This window comes from Cetorhinus maximus, chromosome 24 (assembly GCF_964194155.1).
Source record: "Cetorhinus maximus chromosome 24, sCetMax3.hap1.1, whole genome shotgun sequence".
NCBI lineage: Eukaryota > Metazoa > Chordata > Chondrichthyes > Lamniformes > Cetorhinidae > Cetorhinus > Cetorhinus maximus.
The window spans coordinates 43,806,586-43,827,070 of record NC_135902.1 but is presented as its reverse complement, the minus strand read 5'-3'; the positions used below and the strand labels follow the sequence as shown (position 1 = coordinate 43,827,070).

At 44.4% G+C, this 20,485-nt stretch overlaps 1 protein-coding gene across 7 annotated transcripts in view; it reads left to right on the top strand.

Moving 5' to 3' along the window:
• Positions 1-20,485, top strand: part of LOC144699837 (dual specificity mitogen-activated protein kinase kinase 6) — a 97,402-nt gene that overhangs the window by 23,020 nt on the left and 53,897 nt on the right. For 6 of the 7 annotated variants that reach the window (XM_078571129.1, XM_078571131.1, XM_078571127.1 and 3 more), the window contains exons 3-4: positions 8,213-8,261; positions 15,498-15,611. In XM_078571129.1, the coding sequence (XP_078427255.1) occupies positions 8,213-8,261; positions 15,498-15,611 (163 nt within the window). The remainder of the gene's footprint in view (positions 1-8,212; positions 8,262-15,497; positions 15,612-20,485) is intronic. The other variant, XM_078571132.1, reaches the window with a different exon arrangement.

Sequence of the window (20,485 nt, the reverse complement as noted above, 5' to 3'; positions counted from 1 at the left end):
TATAGACTTGTCAGTGCACCTTTTTGGTTGGCTTTAATTTACCCCCAGTGAATAAAATGCAGAGTTCCTGTCAGGGCAGATCTGAACCGGGAAAGCTCGTGCCAGTAATGACAGAGGTGCCATTAGACCATCTATATCCTTCCCCCATCTGCTCAAGTTTCAGTCAGATTGATTTTCAACAACAAACTACTTAGATTTATATAGCATCTTTAATGTAATGAAACGTCCCAAAGTGCTTCACAGCAACATCATAAAATAAAGCATGTCACTGAGCCACATAAAGAGATATGAGGAACATAGGAATGTAGGACTTAGGAGCAGGAGTAGGCAATTTGGCCCTTTGAGTCTGCTCTGCCATTCAATAAGATCATGGCTGATCTGGTTGTGCTCTTAGCTCCACTTTCCTGCCTGCCCCCCATGACCCTTGACCCCCTTGCCTACTAAAAATCTGTAACTCAGCCTTGAATAAATTTAAAGACCCAGCCTCCACTGCTTTCTGGGGAAGAGAATTCCACAGACTAACGAACTTTTGAGAGAAAAAAAATACTCCTTATCTCTGTCTTAAAAGAGAAACCTCTTATTTTTAAACTGTGACCCCTAGTTGTAGTCTCTCCCACAGGAGAAAACATCCTCTGGGTATTCACCCTATCAAGTCCTCTCAAGATCTTTTATGTTACAATAAAATCTCCTCTCATTCTTCTAAACTCCAATGGATATAGGCCTAACCTGTTCAACCTTTTTCATAAGCTAAACTCTTCATCCCAGGAATGAGTCGAGTGAACCATCTCTGAACCGCTTCTAAAGCAGTTATTATCTTTTATCAAACAAGGAGACCAAAACTGCGGCCCTGTACAGCTGCAGTAAAACTTCCCTACTTTTATATTCCATTCCTCTTGCAATAAATGCCAACATTTCATTTGCCTTCCTAATCATAGCTGTACCTGTACACTAACTTTTTGTAATTCATGTATGAGGACACCCAGATCCTTCTGTACCACCGGGTTCTGCAATCCCTCTCCATTTAAATAGTATACTGCTTTTCCAGTCTTTCTGCTAAAGTGAAGAAGTTCACATTTACCTTCATTCTACTCCATCTGCCAAATTTTTGCCCACTCACTTAACCTGACCTCATACTCACGCCATCTCGAAGACTGCCTTTTTTCACCTCTGTAATATCGCCTGGCTCTGCCCCTATCTCAGCACAGCTGCTACCAAAACCCTCATCCATGCCTTCATTACCTCTAGAATTGACAATTCCAACTGGTTGGCTGGTCTCCCATGTTCTACCCTCTGTAAACTTGAGGTCATCCAAAACTCTGTTGCCGTGTCTTGCAGCAAGTTCCGTTCCCCTATCACCCCTGTTACTCATGATCTTCATTGGCTCCTGGTCAAGCAACATCTTGATTTTAAATTTCTCATCTTTGTTTTTGAATCTCTCCATGGCCTTGTTCCCCCACTATCTCTGTAATCTCCTCCAACCCCACAACCCTCTGAGATAGCTATGTTCCTCTATTTTAATCACATTACCATTGGTGGTCGATCCTTCAATTGTGCAGGCCCCAAGCTCCGGAATTCCCTCCCTGCACTGCTCCACCTTTCTACCTCACTTCCTCCTTTAAGGCTTCTCAAAACCTACCTCTTTGGGCAAGCCTTTGCTCATGTCTCCTAATATACAAGATACACCAGATAAGAACACATGGTGCAGAGGGTAACATCTTAGCATGGATAAAGGATTGGCTAGCTAACAGGAAGCAGAGAGTAGGGATAAATGGGTCTTTTTCAGATTAGAAAGCTGTAACTAGTGGAGTGCCACAGGGATCAGTGCTGGGTCCTCAAACTTTTACAATCTATATCTTGACAGAGCTACAATTTTGCTGAGTGTTCCCAATTCCGATCCATGTAGCTGAGTCCCCACAGACTCTCAGTATAGTCTCTAACCTGTAGGTTACTGGCTATCCACTGCATGATCTAGCAGTGTGGTGAGGAGAAGACAGCACAACGCGAACTCCACTGGATGTGCCTCCATTACCAGTGTTATCCCGCGAATGAGATAGTCATGCCAGAGTATACGATCGCAACATCTGCTCGTCGGTCTGGTTGCCCTCTTGTTGCTCTTGAGTTTCATTTCTGCCTTCAGCTATAACCGATGCTTTTCAGTGAGCTCGCATCATCCTTCCCCTCTCCTCCTGGTGCCCTGTGGTGTTCACCCAAAAGACAAGAATGTGGAAGAATTACTCATGGAGATGAGACAATTTGTTTAGAGGGTATTGAACTGTCTACAAACTCTGAGGATCTTGTCGCAATAAGTTTCCAAGCGTAATGGACATCATGATTCATGAACTGAGAAGAATATTTGCATGTTTTTGAAAGGACCTGCATATGTATTATTGCTGTGCTTACCAAACAAACTAGTAAGTGTCATCAACTTTTCTTCACGCTGTAGTTGCACGGAACACTTTTTTTATTTGGTCTGCGTTTTCTCTTCTCTGTCCTCAGTTTAAGACTCCTAACTTTTGGTGAAATCGCTGTCATATCCTTTTATGCTCATTTGCATCTGCACATGCACCTGCTATAACCTTATCCGGCCCTTCCTGGGTCCTGTTCTCCTCTGCTCTCTCCTCTTTCCCATACCTGACCATGGCACCTTTTCATTTTCTTGCTATGTTCAAATTGGCTTCCAAAAAAGGCGATTACACTTCAAAGGGTGTAAAACACTTTTGGGACATCCTGGGGATGTGCAAAGCACTATATAAATGCAAATTGTTCTTTGTTTCCATTAAAAAACCCATGGCTAACCAAGGAAGTTAAATATAGTAGCAAATTGTAAGAAAAACGTACAATTCTGCAAAGATTAGTGGTAGGTCAGAAGATTGGACAGAATTTAAAAACCAGCAAAGAATGACTAAAAATGTAATAAAGAGGGAAAAATTAGACTGAGGGAAAGCTAGCTAGAAATATAAAAACAGGCAGTAAGAGTTTCTACAAGTATTTTAAAAAGGAATAGAGTAACTAAAGTGAGAATTGGTCCTCTAGAGTGAGAGTCTGGGGAATTACTAATGGTGGATAAGGAGATGGTGGAAGCATTGAACAGATATTTTATGTCTGTCTTCACTGTGGAAGACACAAATAATGTCCCAGAAATACTTGTCACTCGAGATGAAAGGGAGGGAGGAACTTAAACTAATTACAATCACCAGGGAAAGGGTACTGGGAAAACAATTAGAACTAAAGGCTGACAAGTCATGTGGACCTGATGAACTTCATCCTAGGGCCGTAAAAGAAAGGGCTGCGGAGATAATAGATGCATTGGTCGTAATTCTCCAAAATTCCCTTAATTCTGATAATAGATTGGAAAATAGAAAATATAACTCCTCTATTCAAGAGAAGAGAGAGAAAGAAAGCAAGCAACTATAGGCCAGCTATCCTAGGATGCTGGAATCTATTATTCAGAAAATTATGGCGGGGCATTTAGAAAATTTTAATGCAATAAGACAGAATCAGTATAGTTTTGTGAAAGGCAAATCATGTTTGACTGATTTATTAAAGTTCTTCGGGAAGTAATGAGTAATGTAGATAAAGGGGAACCAGTAGATGTGCTTTTCACATTTGGATTTTCAAAATGCATTTGCCCAAGGTGCCACATCAAAGGTTACTACACAGAACAAGAGCTCGTCATGTAGGGGGTAACATACTTTCATGGATAGAGGACTGTTTGGCTAATAGGAAGCAGAGAGTAGGGATAAATGGGTCATTTTGGGTTGGCAAGCTGTAACCAGTGGAGTGTCACACGGCAGTGCTGTGGTCTCAACTATTTAGTCTGTGACTTGGATGAAGGGACTGAATGTATGGTAGCACAGCTTGCTGATAACACAAAGGTAGGTATGAAAGTAATTGTGAGGAGGACATAAAGAGTCCACAGAGGTGTTTAGATAGGTTAAATGAGGGCAAAAATTGGCAGATGGAATGTAACGTGGGAAAGTTTGAACTCATCTGCTTTTGTAAGAAGAATACAAAAGCAGCAAATTATTTAAATGTAAAAAGAGCTCTGTGGTACAGAGGGATCTGGATGTCCTGGTACATGAATCACAATGTTAGTGTGCAGGTACAGCAAGCAATTAGGAAATCAAATGGAATGTTGGTGTTTATTGAAGGGGAATACCACATCTGGTGTACTGTGTACAGTTTTGGTCTCCTTACTTGAGAAAGGACGTAATAGCATTAGAAGCAGTTCAGAGAATGTTCATGCGACTGATTCCAGGGATGAAGGGGTTATCTCATGAGGATAGGTTGGACCAAGTTGAGTCTGTATCCAATTGAGTTTAGAAGAGTGAGAGGTGATCTTATTGAAACATATAAGATCTGAAGGAACTTGACAGGTGGGTGCTGAGAGGGTGCTTTCCCTTGTGGGAGAGACTAGAACTGGGGATACTGTTTAAAAAAAAAAGGGGTCTCCCATTTAAAACTGAGATGAGAATTTTTTTCTCTGAGGGTAGTTGGTTTGTGGAATTCTCCTCCTCAGAGAGCAGTGGAGGCAGTGTCATTGAATATTTTTAAGGCTGAGTTAGACAGATTCTTAACTGACAAGGGAGTCAAAAGGTACAAGGAGTAGACGGGAAAGTGGAGTTAAAGCCACAATCAGATTAGCCATAATATTATCAAATGGCAGAGCAGGCACGAGGGGCCAAATGGCCAACTCTGCTCCAAATTCAGGTTTGTATGTATAAGAGTGTTTGGAGCTGTTTCTTAGGTTATGGAGTTGAAGTAAAGAAATGTTCTGAATGTAATATGAAATTTAAGCACATGGACTGCACAAGGGTTATAAAACAAGGATCTTTTATTCCGCTGGCACCAATCTTTATCAACAGTAATGGAAAAGCTTAGCTTTGAAAAACAAACTATTTACATTGGGCATTAACGGTCAATGCTCCACATCCACCAGGTGACCGTTGAGAGCTCAACTCCTGATCTTTAACCAGTTGATAGCAGAGTTCAGTTGGCGGAGCTCCTGTTGCTAATTTCCCATGACCACAAGAGCAAGATTCCCTTGTCTCCCAGGCACAAGGGGAATATCCCTCTCCTCGCTTTTTGGACTCATGGGTGCTGCCCAGCTTCCAGCAGCTGTACGCCCGCCCGGCTTCCATTTCTCGGTCCTCTAGCCAGCGTTAGAGGCTTTGAGTTGCCTTATTCGAGGTCTTGGCTCCTCCATGCTGCAACTCGCAAGTCCTGCTTTTCTGCTCCTGCTCCTCGCCGCAGCCCTCGCTCCACCCCTCAGCCAGCCAAAGACACTGCTCCCTGCACGGAGAGGCCCCCCGGAGCTGACCCGTTCCTCTGCCCGGTGCTCTCTCCCACCATTGCCACCTGCTGGCGGAAGCCAGCTATATGAATCTATAAAATACTCTTGTTAAAGAACGTGAAACGTCTAGCAAGATGCTCATTCTCTGCAACTGTGTGGGGCACAAACTGCATTAAACCCAGATGTTTAATGGTGATGTTCACTAATCCTCTGAGAAGCATCGCCAATAATTAGAAATTTGTAATGTTGGAATGCATCATCTGTAAAATATCAAAAGGAAAAACAAATGAAGCTGATTTCTCTGCTGCAACCCAGGAGACTGAGAGGTCTCCTGTGCAATCAGCCATGTAAGCTAATGTTCACTCATAATACAGGCAGACCCGGCCCATCCTTAAGGTACCTGATGTTCTGACGCGTTCATGCACCCCTTTTGAAGGATTCGCGTTTCACATTGACTTGAAGTGCACCAGATTGGGAGAACTTTTATTTGCTGAAACCAGAACCACAGAATCAGAGTGCAGAAGTTGGCCCATCGAGTCTGCACCGACACGTGAGAAACACCTGACCTACTTACCTAATCCCGTTTACCAGCACTTGGCCCGTAGCCTTGAATGTTATGACGTGCCAAGTGCTCATCCAGGTACTTTTTTAAAGGATGTGAGGCAACCTGCCTCCACCACACTCCAGGCAGCGCATTCCAGACCGCAATGTAGTTGAAAGAGATATTCTCGTTGTCCTGTGGATTGTGCATGAAAGAATGCACTGTGATGTGCAGGTGTGTGCCCGTTCCCTTTTTAAGCAGAAAATCATTTCTAATTTGCCTAAATTATTGTTATAATTACAAAAATAAAACATAAACCTGTGCTTTTATTCATTGTAAATATACTCTGATGTTAACAACTTCTCTATTTAAAAAGATGGGTTATATTATTTACAGGTAGACGGCTTAAAAATCTATCGCAATGACCTAAATGTAACTTTGTGTCAGCTGCGATAGTCGGTATCTGTCAGGTTCAGAGCTTTGATTCTCGTGCCTCCTTTCACTTTGCATTCGACCTTATTCTAGGTCTCTGGGTTTATACAAAGTCCCATTTCCCTATCACCCCTGTGTTCGCTGACCTACAGTGGCTGCAAGTTAAGCAACGCCATAGTTTTAAAATTCTGATCCTTATTTTCAAATCCCTCCATGGCCTCACCCCTCCCTATTTCTGTAATCTCCTCTGGCCCCATATCATGCTCTTCTAACGCTGGCCCCTTGAGCATCCCCCATTTTAATCTCTCCACCAATAACGGCTGTGTCTTCAGCTGTCTAGGCCCTAAGCCCTGGAATTCCCTCCCTGTACCTCTCTGCCTCTCTGCCTTGCTTTCCTTCTTTAAGACACCCTCATTGGGCCAAGCTTTCGGTCATCTGCCCCAATATCTCCTTCTGTAGTTTGATGTCATATTTTGTTTTATAATGCTCTTGTGAAGCACCTCAGTTTCATTATTTCCAAGGTGCTAGGCTGAACTGCTGAGTGCATTGCTGGCCTCTGCCAAATGTACCTTCCTCTTGTCATCAAGTTGTCCAAATCTGCAGATCTGTTCTTATTGCACAGCTTAAGGCAGAAAAGTAGAAGTTCCCAACATTGCACTGGCCAAAAGTGTTTTTCTGTTTTGTAAGAAATTGTATTGTGGAATCTAGAAGTAGTTATTCATGAACATGGTCAAAGCTCCAGTCAGGTGTGTGGAGAGGACATCCTCTGAGGCATCTTCTCATAGGAAAGGAGAGAGTTACCCATCCGTGCTACTCTTGCGCATGTGAAATGCAGCCAGAGGGCTGGGAACAAGTTTTAAAAGGCGGGGGGGGAAAAGAAACAGAAATAATTGAGGCGACGAAAGTGCAGCGAGTTGAGTTGTATCTGTCTTTCCAGTTTTGCCTGAGGGGGTGGAATTGAAAAATTGACATCTGTTTGGATGTGGTGTAGAAATATTCCTGGAATAAAGAGCAATTCCAGGCACTCAATTTATACATGCTTCTCAGTGTTTAAATATATGAATAAAATGCAAGATCTGTTTTCCCTGTTCTCGATCCAGTTTCCTTCCCTTTGGTGGTAGGCTGGAGTTCTAGGCTGTGGAATTCTCCATGCTGTGCAGTTAGCTGCCGAGGGAACATGAACCTTTTCTGCTGTTAGTACTAACTGTAGCATTCCAGCCAGGCTTGGCGAGTACCGGCTAGTCCTGGCACTCGAGAATTGTCATCTTCAGAATTTACTGGTCAGACTGTGTTTGTTACCCTGTATGTTATTTTTAAAAAGCCGCAATATCATTATTTTAGAATCACAGAAGGAGACTGTTTGGCCCATCATGTTTATGCCGGGTGTCTGAAAGAGCTACCGATTTAGTCTTCGTCTCCTTTTTTTCCCCCTGTACCCTTTTTTGAATTTTTAGTTTTTCAATTATTTATCATTTCTTTAAAAAAAAGTCTATTCAGGCTCTGCTTTCAACATTGTTTTCGGAAGACCGTTCCATGTTTTAACTCTTAGCTAAAACAAATACTTACTAACCCCATCTTTGTTCCCGAGATGATTGTTTAATTCATGCACCCTAATACGAGAACTCCCTAAAACACCCATGTCATTGACTCGCCAACCAATGGAAATCCATTTTTGTTACCTACCCAAAGCCCCTAATATTTTCGAACACCTCCACCAGATCTCCCCCTTCGTTCTAATGAAAAGCACCTCAATTTCTCCAGCCTGGTTTCACAACTGGCCTCTTGTTTGCAGCATCATCTTAATGAATCCCTTCTGCATCCCTAACACTTTTTTTGTTGCTCCTTAGCTCATGTGAAGCATGTTCCCTCACGTGTTGTAGGGAGTTATCCAGTTTGTTTTCTGAGAAATCACGTGGTAGCTGAATTCTTTTGCTTTCTCTCGGCAGTCCACCAAGAGACCTGGATTCAAAGGCTTGCATTGCTATCGGTGAAAAGGTAAGAGTCATTGCTCCCCTTAGTGACCACCTTGCTTGGAAACATGGCGTGTGGAAAGAGTACGACGCAAAACTATTGAGATGTGGCTTTATGGCAAAGCTTTGCCTGACAAATTTCATATTATCCATTTGTTTTGGGATTCTTGGCAACAAAATTTTAAGCTGTAACAAATCCTTAAAAACAAAGTGAGCGAGCTGCACTTTTTCCTGGGTAACAGGATGGTATTGTCCCTTTAAGGATGTTACAAGTGGAAGCCAACACTATAGTTTCATGAGTTAAATTGTAAACTGCCTGTTCACTCAGATCAGGGACATGCATGACAATGTTATTTTTAGGATTTGTTTATTTGTGACATGCAATAAAAGAACATGGAATTTTACAACACAGAGACAGCCTGTCTTCAGTCTAATAGGCCTATGTCAGTGTTAATGCTGCACATGAGCCTCCTCTCACCTTCACCTCATTGGTGGACTTGGTTAGTGATCAAGACGCTGCTGATTTTTGACATTGTAGTCCTCTGTCCTTGTGTTGATAGAATTCTCCCTGAGTCAAGCCCTGTAAATGTTTGAATAATTATCTGAGAATAAGGGCCTGTTTATAGTATTTTGAGCTAGGAATTGATTGGATGGGCAGCGCTGGTTATAGATGTCAAATTTTGGCAAACAATTGCCGTGTTTTCTGTCCAACTTTGCAAAGCCTGAATTTGATGCCCACAATAAGATCAAACACATCGTTTTTCATTTATCTGTAATTGTTACAAGATTGCAGGGGTGTCTTCAAGGTAGACCTATCCCAGCAGTATTACTTCTAAAGGAGCAACACCATAATGATTAAACTTCTGACGCAGGCATATTTGTTGCTGTGCTGGCTTTATCCACTGGAGGGCAATGCACCACTGCTGCATGACATTCCCAGCCTAAAGTACTACAGTTCCACTCAGCTAGAAATAGGCATCGCTTCATTCAGTTTTTATTGTTTTTCAAAAGCATTTCTCTACTGACCCAAGTTAAAATGAGAATCTATTTTCCATCATTTAAAAAAAATTAAATGTGTGTGTAAAAGCATAAGCACTCAATCTGCGTGATGATTTAAGGCGAGGAATTTACTCTGGATGCCCTCACAAGAGACAGAAAGAAAGAACCCAGCGAGATAATGGGCAGTCTGAGCCCTCACACAGACAAGAAGATGTTGCAGGGCTCACAGGGGTCTGAGCAATGGCCTTGAGAGCGTATATCTGTGGAAACGCTTCGACACACAAATCTGGCAGAGGCTTGGAACTCTCTTTCGCAAACACCAATTGATTCTGGATCAGTTGTTAGTTTTAAATCTGAGATTAATAGATTTTTGTTGTCCCACAATATTAAGGGACATGGGGCTAAGGCAGGTAAGTAGAGTTAGGCAGATCAACCATGATTTAATTGAATGGTGGAACAGGCTTGAAGGGCTAAATGGCCTCTTTCTGCGTACCTATCAAAGGTTGCGCTTGTCATGAGGCCTTATACGGCCCTCTCTCCTCTCTCTGTCAATTGGAGGGAGAAAGTTGCTTTGTGGGGTGGGGTGCTGGAGGGGCTATTTAAAAGATGGCAGTTGCAACAGCCAGGAAAAGGGCTTTCCTAATGGTACCTGACTGCTGCAAGCACAGCCTGTGAAACACTTTGGTTCTGATCCATTCACCGTGGCATCGTCTTGCAGAAGCAGACCTTCCTGTCACTTGCCACTTCAACACACCACCCTGCTCTCATGCCCACATGTCCGTCCTTGGCCTGCTGCAATGTTCCAGTGAAGCCCAACGCAAACTGGAGGAGGAACAGCACCTCATCTTCCGACTAGGCACTTTACAGCCTTCCAGACTTAACATTGAGTTCAACAACTTCAGACCATGAGCTCTCTCCTCCATCCCCACCCCCTTTTTTATCCTCCTTTTTTCAATATTCATCGTTATTTTTTAATTTTTATTTTTTATCCACTTTTTTTTATTTTTAATTTTTATTCATTGTTTTATCCCCACTTTTTATCCTAATTTTCGATCTTTTTTTCCCGCCACTGTCCCCCCCCTGCACAAGGGGCATCTATCACTTGTTCATGTTGTTCTTTCCAGAGTGCTTACCCTTGTCCTCTTATTACCACATCCTGCTTTCTGACCTTAATGCCACTATCAGCACCTCCTTTAGCCAGCACCACTACCATTAACACCCCCTTTGTCCTTCTGTCCATGACATTCCTGCCAATCTCTCCTTTGCCTCCACCTATCACTGGCTTTTTATCCAGCTTCACCTGCTCCACCACCCCACCCCTTAAACTGTACAAATGTCATCACATTTTTACTTCTCTTTAGCTCTGAAGATGAGTCATACGGAGTCTAAGTGTTAACCCTGTCTTTCTCTGCACAGATGCTGTTAGACCTGCTTAGTTTTTCCAGCATTTTCTGTTTTTGTTTCAGATTTCCAGGTATTTTGCTTTTATTTAACAGAGTTTTTCTGAACCTGGCTTAAGAAATTGTGCAGACTGCCTGTAATGTTGTGGTTCTGATTCATCCGAGAGAGAGTGACAATCATCGTGTCAGAAAGTTTGCTAACGCATATTTTCACACTTCAATTGTTCACGGGATTTCCGCTCCTGGAGGCAGTTTGGTCTTGTGCAAAAACCTTTCCTTTTCCTTGGCACTGGCCACGGTTTGTGCACAGCTGCAAGTCACAACTGTGGCAGAAGAGATCGAGACTAACAAACATCCTCAAAATGACACCCTGCCATTTGCTTATGCCACTGAAATATCTGTAAGGGGATAGGATGGGACATTCCTTCTCAAGGGAAATTAGCGATGGGCAATAAACGCTGGTCTTGCCAGAAATGTCCGCATCCAGTGAACGAATAAATAATAATAAAAATTCCCCTGGCTCAGCAGGAAGACCCCACACGAATGGTATAAAGCCAGACGAGCTAAAATATCCCAAGCTTGAATGCGGTCAGGGGTCTGGAAGGACCATTTCAGTTGGCTACAGCACTGTCTCAGAATACTGTTGCTGGGCCCTATCCAATGGCACCTGCTGCAGTTGTGGATGTTGAGTCAGGTCCTGATGCTCTCCAAAGTAAAAGAACCAGATGGTGCAAGTTCACAACAACTGAGAGAGAATTTTTAGTCCATCTTGATTCATCAACTTAATGAAACCCTACTGTCCCCTCCATCAACACATTCCATTGTTTTTTTTAAAAGCTAGGGCTTCTTGTCTGCAGTGAGCTACCCACTCATTCTCGTCTCTCACGTCAGTGTGGTACTGGGGAATCCGATGTCAGCAAAAGTGAATGTTTTTGGAGAAACCTGTGGGAAAATGCACTGTTCACACACACAAAGGGCACGAAACTATCACTGCAGACTGTGATAACCTGCCCTTAACGTTCCTCCTTCAGTAGAAATGAGTGGCCTCTAGGGGGCAGCAGCAGTATTATAAATAAAATTGAAAGACAAATCAATGGTCCACGTACGAAAGCTTAAATGCAACTAGAAAATGTTTGGATGCTTAAAGTAAATTCCAATCCCTGAGTATGAAAGATGTCTTCATCATTACGTTAGCAGTGACCTTTAAAGTACGCTTTAAATCTGTAGTACTTAGAAAGCAGCAACTGAAGTTGAGTGTTTGAATTATTTTAATTATTGTCATTTTGAAGTACAGAACTCTTGAGTATTTCTGAAAAAAGAAACATGCCGTCACAGTTTTTCGTCTTGCATTCATCAGGACAGAATTCGCAAGAATACCAATTGTAAAGGGAACAACAATTTATTCTGATTGCGAAGAGAGTGCTGATTTGTTGGCAAGTGGACTCTGGTAGATGTGTTCCCATGGAGAATGCACCAGGGTGCAGTTAACTGCCAAGCTTTTGTTTAAATTCAAACCAGGCAGATTGACTCTGATTGGTCAAGGCATTGACTTGGGGAATGAACCAGGGAATGGCTGCCCAGCAAGCTTTTTGTTTAGTTGAAAAATGCTTGATCCGTGAGCACTTTTGGTCCTGAAAAGTGCACAGTCTATCTCAGATTACCGTGGTAGGGTAAGGTGTCCCAAAAATTTGAGCAACAGCTGAAGCTAGCCATTTCACATTGCTACTATGTGGTCGCAACACAAGTGGTATTCTCCACCAACAGGATGTTACCGTCAAGACAAATAGATGTTCTGCCATCACACAAATGAGTAATGTGGTATATGAAATTCAGCCCTGGTGTGAGGCTAGGTACGTAGGCCATACGTTCCAACGATTGGCAGATTGTACCAAACGGCATGACCCTTCAGCTGTTTGCAACAGGAAAAGAACTGACCATACCCAACCAGTCCATGCTTGCAAAACTCAAAATATAATGTCCAACATTAGATGTGATTCTGAAATTGGACAACACTTGCTAAACATCCTGATTGTGCTAAGAAGCACACTGCCAACCCAATTTAAAATGATCACAGTGTGGCTTACTTAGGCATGCTAGAAGCTACACATATTCACTCACAGGGCCCTGTCCTTTGCAGACAGAAGGAGCATGTCCACGTGTTTTTTCATTTAAACAAAGGCTTGGGGACAGGCATTCCCTGGTTCATTCTCCATGTCAATGCTTTGACCAATCAAAGCCTACCTGCCTGGCTTGAATTTGGACAAAAGCTTGGCAGCTAACTGCTCCCTGGTGCATTTTCCATGGCAACACCTCCACCAATCAGAGTCCACTTGCTAATCAATCGGCACTGTCTTCTCATGCAGTATAAATTGTTGTTCCCTATGCAATTGGTGTTCTGGCGAACTCTGTCCTGATGAGTACAAGATGAAAAGCTTCGAAAGCATTACTTTTTTCCAGCAATATTTTAATTATAAAGGGATCTAATGAAATAATGGGAATATTGCAATGTGCAGTGTTTGTGCAGTGAAAACGAGCCTGAGACAACATTAAAACAAATGAAGGGCCAGTGGTGAAGCCTCAGAGGATGTCTTTGCCTGCAGGTCGTTTTCAAATGATGACACATAAACAAGCAGGGCATTACTGTTTGAAAACCTTTCCTGTACAAATAGGGAGTCAGCATTTTGTTAGTTGCTGCTGCTGAGTGAAGCAGACCTTGATGGAAGCCATCCCATGCCTTTGAATATGTGCTCCTCCTGGAGTATTATTGGAGCCTTGACGATGTGACCCTGGAACAAGGGTTAGAAAGTTGAGGTGTCTGACACTGTCTTGGATGATGCAGTCCAAATCCATGCATCACTTTCTATTGTGGAAGCATGGTCTATTTAGTGTGTATTGGAAATTTTTCCTCCCAAGTTTCTAGCTTATTAAATCCAGCTGGGAAACTTTGTTCAACAGAAGAACTGTATGGATAATGTACTGGTGCAGAGCTCAAATGACGCTCAAACACTTATTGCGTCCATCTCTGTTGAGTATCAAGTTTCTAAAGGAAAGTGAAGAAATTGTGCTGTCCTCATCCTTCCACCAAACCTCTTCACAAAAACAATGATGCATCTTTGCTGCAGAGGCTAGTCTGCCCAGAACACTTCAGCCATGTGGTACTGAGGCTTCAATAAGCCAATCAGACTGTAATGTTCCAAATTTGATTTTGGAGCAGAATATGTTATGGCCTGCTCAGCTCTGCTGAAGTTATCACGCAGATAAGAACTTGGGTACATGCTTAACCTGATGCCTTTAGTGATTTCATTTTTTAAAAATTAGCAATTAATACAAGTAGTTGGAAATGGCCCATTACTTTCTTCACCCTGATAAGACACATCTCCTAGATAATCTTTGATATATAATAAAAGGTACCTCTACCATGTATGTTCTATCTCTCAGGCTTCAAAAAGAGGAAACAGAAACAGTCATTTGGATTGAACAAATTCCTGCAGCAAAGGAAAATACTTTTGTTGACACAAGAACCAGATTATCTGCAACCTCTGACTGACTTGGCAAAAAAATATCAAGAGTTTCTTTTGGTGAATGGGTGAAAAAATACAGCAAATGAGTGCAGTGCTAACAAGGCTAGTCTGTTTGAAAGTCTGGATTTAGTGCACAGTTTGGGCCCTGATCGCTGTGTCCTGTATTTGAACTTGCCTGGAGGTGCTAAACAGATCGCGGCAGGTTTAGCACTTGAGCACTGATTAGACGTAATTTTCATGGAGCAGTGTGCTCGAGCTCTTCACAGCTGCTGACACTGAAGATGTGGAGTGCTCAGGCTGGTATATACTGACACGTTGCAGGACGGCGCAAGGTTCAACGGAGAGGCTGCAGAGGTTCTCAGACACAGCAGTGGGGCTATTGGTGGAGGAGCTCAGGCGGAGGAGGACGTCCTGTACCTGCAGCGGGGAAGGAGTCCATCTCTCCCTCCTCATCCTCTCTCCTGCAGCAGTTGGTGCTGCTCTGCCTGCCCCATGTCTGCATCCCATTCTTCTTGCAGACCCAGCCAGATGCCCATGACCAAACACTCCCCCTCTCTTGGCCATTCCTACAAGGTGGAGTTGCACAATACTTACTCTGTTTGGGTGAAACCCTCACAGAATTTCCAGAATAAATGTTGCTCGGGTTTTGATGAAGTTTTGACAGAGGACCTGATTTTAACTCTTAGGTGACTGGGTTTTGAGTAAGTTAAAATCAGGCTCAAAATATTTTAGGAAGTCTCCACACGTGCTCTTCGCAGTTCTCCCAGCGGCAATGACCATGAAATGGAGAGTATTCCTGAGAGTAATTCGGAACAGTCAGAAAATTGTTACCGCTTAAAAAAAAAACCCAATTATTTTCCTCAAAACGCTTTCTCAAAATTCTTAGTTTTTTGGATTACCTATTGTCTTCCAAATAGATTTAGGAAAAATTTCCCAAGCAGCAGAGAATGCAGCGTGTCTCCAACTCTGGGTGTTAGTAAACAGCAACAAGCCTTCATTTGTTTCAGGGTGTGCTTACAGCACTTGTGGCCTGAAGTGGATGATCCATGTTATACACCAGTTCCCATTCAACAGCAAAATAATACACCGTGTACAAGATGACACAATGTCCCTGTCCTTTAAACAACAGAGACTGACTCAGATTAGCTGGAGATCTATATCCCCGTGATGCATTACCTTCTGTGAATTCGTTGGCAGCTCCTGTGCGCAATTCTCTCTGTCTGAATAACCAGCTGGCAGTACTGTAGGGCAAAATGTTCTTGTTGACGATGAGTTCTTTGACAGTGTGCCCTGGTTGGCCCATTTATTGGAGACCATTAAACCAAGTCTTTGCTTTTGCAGAATTTTGAGGTAAAAGCTGATGACCTGGAGCCGTTATCGGAGCTGGGACGCGGTGCGTATGGGGTGGTGGAGAAGATGCGTCACACACCCAGTGGTACACTAATGGCTGTAAAGGTAAGGCCAGCTCTCTGCATTGATGCTAATTTCCGGTTCAGTCAAGGGGAGGGAGGAGACTGCTGCAACCTTTGACCGGTGTGCAAATCGTTTAATCTATATCATTTAACAGTAACTAAACGCACTTTCGTATGGCCAGGATCCTCCATAGAGAGAGAGAGCCACCTCTGTGCACCGCTGTGTGGTGGGGTACCTGCACCCCAGGTAGTTTTAGTGGCCCTGCCTGTCTACATGGAGCAACAGCCACAGATACGCTGTGTGAAAGGCCCCATTCCCCACCACCCCCACAGCGGTGGTCAGGCTGCTGAGTGTATTTTTTTCACTTTAACTTTGAAAAAGGTTGGAGAAAGGGGGTGGGGTGGGGGGGCCTGTCTCTCACTGACCGTGCATCGTGTTGCTGCTATCCAGCTGGAGAGATTTGGCCCTTCAGCTTTAAAAGCCCACCCGCCGTCCTTCATTGGACAGGTGAGCCTGTCCCCTGGCCATTCATTGGCCACTCCAGGAAAAATCCCATGTCAGTGACTGTTTGCCACACAGTGCAGGCTTCTGACCCCCGCACCCCCCCACCACCACCACCCCCCCCGAGCCCCCATCTGACCCTGATGACAGATACAGAATCCCGCAGGGAAAATCCTGCCCTGTGACTCTTGCGTTCACTTTCGTGGAATAGGCTTGCTTAGTCTGACTTAAAGAAAGGAGCAAAAAAAGTTACATTTACATACACTAAAATAAAAGCAAAATACTGTGGATGCCGGAAATCTGAAATAAAACCCAAAAATGCTGGAAAAGCTCAGCAGGCCTGGCACCATCTCTGGAGAGAGAGACGGAGTTAACGTTTCGAGTCTGTATGACTTTTCTTCAGAGCTACGTTCATATACAGCTGTGTACCTCGCCCTCAGGACATTCCATAGCACTCTGCAACCCTTTGACGTTCAGTCCCTGTTGTTAATTTAGGTCAACACGCGGGCCATTCACTCAATGCGGGTCAGGAGCTCAGCATTACTCCTGCCCTGGGTCAGAAAGTTGGTCAGCGCCTCACCAGCTTTAAGTCCGGCTGCCCTGCAGTGATGATAGGCCGGAGTGGTCTTAACAAGGCGAGAGTGGGACTTGCACCCCTCAGGTACAGGAAATCCTGCCCTTGAGAGCTGCCAGCCAATCTGATTGGCCGGCAGCTGTGTAGTCCCAGCCGCGCCAGAACACCGTAGTGGCCGCGGCCGGGACTACAACCGGTCCCAAGAAGAAGGAAGCTCAATCGTGGACTTCAAGGTAAGTCTGGGGATTTTGGCCAAGGAGGGATTGAGGACCCTAGTGAGAGGCATGGGGAGTGAGTTTTAGCGGCTGGGGTTAAAGGCACAAAGATGGGCTACCAACTTGGGGTTTGCCCCCCCGATGGGCACAGGGGACCTCCCCAAAGGCAGTAGCCCCCCCCGCATTTGAAAATGCTTCAAATTTCGGTTAGTGCCAGCAGACATTCTGCAAGGTTTAAAGGCCTGTGTTTGGATGCATGGCCTAAGTGGAACATTTATAATTACACGAAGGGTGGAATCTTCTGTTTGAGAGTCCAAATCCAGTGACAGGCAGGAACATGGGCATGATTCCCGCTTGGATGGCTGAACACGTGTGACTTTCCGCTGTTCAGCTAATTAATTATGCGTCCACGAGGATCATGGCGAATCTCAAAGTGGGGCAGGCAGGAAGTTGGCCACCCCTCGGTTAGGCCCCTCTTGGGCCTAAGGTCCTGTCGCCATATTTAAAGGGGACCCGGACGGCTATTCACTCAGTGCAGGCCAGGAGCTCTACATTACTAGTCCAGAGTCTTTGCGGCCGTAGCTCGTACTGGAGATGCCGGCAGTTGTGAACAACCACATCCCGGGACATATGAAGACGCCTCTAGCATTGCCTTTTGCTCATCTCTAGATGAAAACACCGCCTGCGATACACCCATGGTCAGGCCAGTGCTCACGTATTGTATCCTGTTCACCAGCATCTTGACCTTGAGGCCTCGCTACCTCTTTCTGCTCGGGCCCTTGCTCCTCCTGGCCCTGCGATGGGGCCTCCTTCTCCTCATCTGGATGAGAGCCATTGCCAAGGCAGAGTTGCCTGCAGCTGCATCATCGACGCTTCAGTGGATGTGTGAACGAATTGAAGTGATAAATGTAATGAGCCTGTCCTTTACAGGTTTCCCTCCATCTCAAAGCCAGCATCAAGTGCTTAGCCCATCACCTGGCCTCTGTCTAGACATTGGTATCCCCACCCCACCCCTTCCAGGTAACAATTATCCTGGAGAATCAGAGATGGCAGTGTGGAAAAACTAGCCACATGATCCCTTGTCAGCCATGACCATTCACCCGGGAGGATGGAGGTTTGGAGTCAGGAGTTTGCTGCCGTCCACCAGCCGTGCCCCTTGGAGACATTCACCTCCCTCCCTCCCTGCCTTCATCCCTGCCTCTGGCTGCAGCTGATGACAATTGGCACGTAATGAACGGCACCTTGCTGGGACCTCGATGTTATGAGACCCATGAGTCAGGAACAAACCTGCTGCTGTGTGGGCTTCACCATAGAGAGGAGAACACAACTGAGCATGTTTGTCACGCAGTTGCCTCATGATCATTAGGGTGACCCTTCAGTCGGCCATTAGTGCTGACCTTAAACTCTGCCTGAAAAGACCCTCCTCCCATCCTGAATAGTCTCACTGACCTGACTAACTGCGTGGTCAAGGTCAGCTTGGAAAAATGGTGCATGTCACCTTTGAAACTTGCTCTTTCTACCTCCCCTGTCACCCACCAACTCCGCCCCCCAACACCCTACACCGACCCAATATCACCATTCCTCACTCCTCTGTCACCCCACCCCCCCCACCACCACCACCATAGACCCACCCAATATCACCATTCCTCTCCCCTCTGTCACCCTTGAACTTCCCTGGACTCCTATCATGATCAATCTCTACATGCCTCCCCTCCCCTCAGAGCCAACAGCCATTACTGCCCCCATGCCCACCCTGACACTGCCCCCTCCTGCTATCCGAGCAACCTGTCTAGTCCTCCTCCATGAACTCCCCCCCCCCCCGGGAGACTCCCACCTGCAAAACTCTCACCCTGGGCCTGTCACCCTACTGCACCCACTCCCCCACCCCCCGACTGTGTCTATTCCCTTCTATCACCAGGACCCCACTATCTACACCACTGACCATGGCCTCTTAAGACACTCTTTTCCCCCATCCCCCTTGGTTAAGTGAACTGGGGTACAGTGGATCATATAGTGTCATCGCCATGAATGAAGGACTTGGCTTGTTCAACAGAGGCAGACTGTTTAGTGAGGAGGAGAAATTCAGTCATCACTTTTGCAGGTATAAAAGCAAAGAACTGCAGATGCTGGAAATCCAAAACAAAAACAGAAACAGAAATACCTGGAAAAACTCAGCAGGTCTGGTAGCATCGGCGGAGAAGAGAACAGTTGACGTTTCGAGTCCTCATGACCCTTCAACAGGAAATCACTTTTGCACATTGTCTAAGGAATGGTGTTTGCTTTGTGCGCACCCCATTGTTTCCATGTGATTCAGTAAATGACCCTTTGTGCACATTAGCAACTTTAAAACAATTGGAATGTACATACATATTGTTTAGGCTGTGTGGCGATTGCTGCGATGTGCTGAAGTCAGGTGTTAATCTGAATGTAAATCTGTTCACTGACATGGAAGCTGATTTTCTTTCTCATCGTTTTTAACTCGCGTTTTATTTTATTGCCCTTTTCTGTTTCTCTGTATCTTGTTGTAAAATGTTATTGCTTCAGTTGCGATCGCAAGACTGATTTTTCGCATTCTGTTACCCAAATTTGTCTTAAAAGAGGCAGCTCATAAAAGTGTTATTTATGGCAGGCGAAGGTAATTCAGTAAATGATTAGTTTACTACAAATGAAAAGAAACTGGGGACCGCATTTCTAATTTAAGATAGCTGGTTAGTGTAGCGACATGGTGATTTTTCTGATGTCCATCGGCATAAGATCCAGCATTAATCCTACAATACACAGTGTGTAATAGCCAGTTTTGATTGTGCTTTTTATTGGTACAATCTCGTGTTTAATTTGTTACCGTCTTAAATTTGCTTCGTTCACAAGATGGGTTCAACCTTTTCACCACCTCCTTCCAAAATATCACTCCAGCTGTCTGCTCATTCCATCATCTGGTTGGTGTTTGAGCAAGGAGAAACAGGGTATTAAAATATGTTGTGTTTTTGCCCTAACGTGTCAGCATTTGATGTATTCGGTTCAGCAAAGCCTCTAACTTAAAATTCTCATCCCCCTCCCTATATCTGTAACCTCCTTCAGTTCTGCTACCCTCCAATAACACTGTATTCCTCCAATTTTGGCTTTTTGCACACCCCTGGTTTTCTTTGCCCCACTATTGGTGGCGTGTCTTCCATCTGCTGAGCCCCTAAGGTCTCAGAATTCCCCCACCCCCCGCCCACCTAAACCCCTCTGCCTCTCTTTCCTCCTTTAAGATGCTCCTTAAAATGCTACCTCTTTGATCAAGCTTTTAATCATCTGTCCTAATACCTTCTTATGTGTTTTGGTGTTTTTTATTGTGGTTGTGTTATTTGTGTTGTTCACTAGCACAATGCAGCACTTGCGGTCCCACCACACAAAGCACTAGTTGGGCTAATTCTGTGAGATTTGCTGGTGTCGTTTTGTGTTGATAAGAAATCCAGTCCTTTACCAAATTTGACCTTATCATAGTTTTCTTTTAAATAGAATCCAGCAACAATTTTTATGAAGGGATGGATCAAATTAAACTCCAGCAATGTCAGTTTTTCTTTAAAAGCCTTCAGCAAATGTCAACCCAAATCCTGTGCTGCTAGGCTCTGAACCAAGTTTGT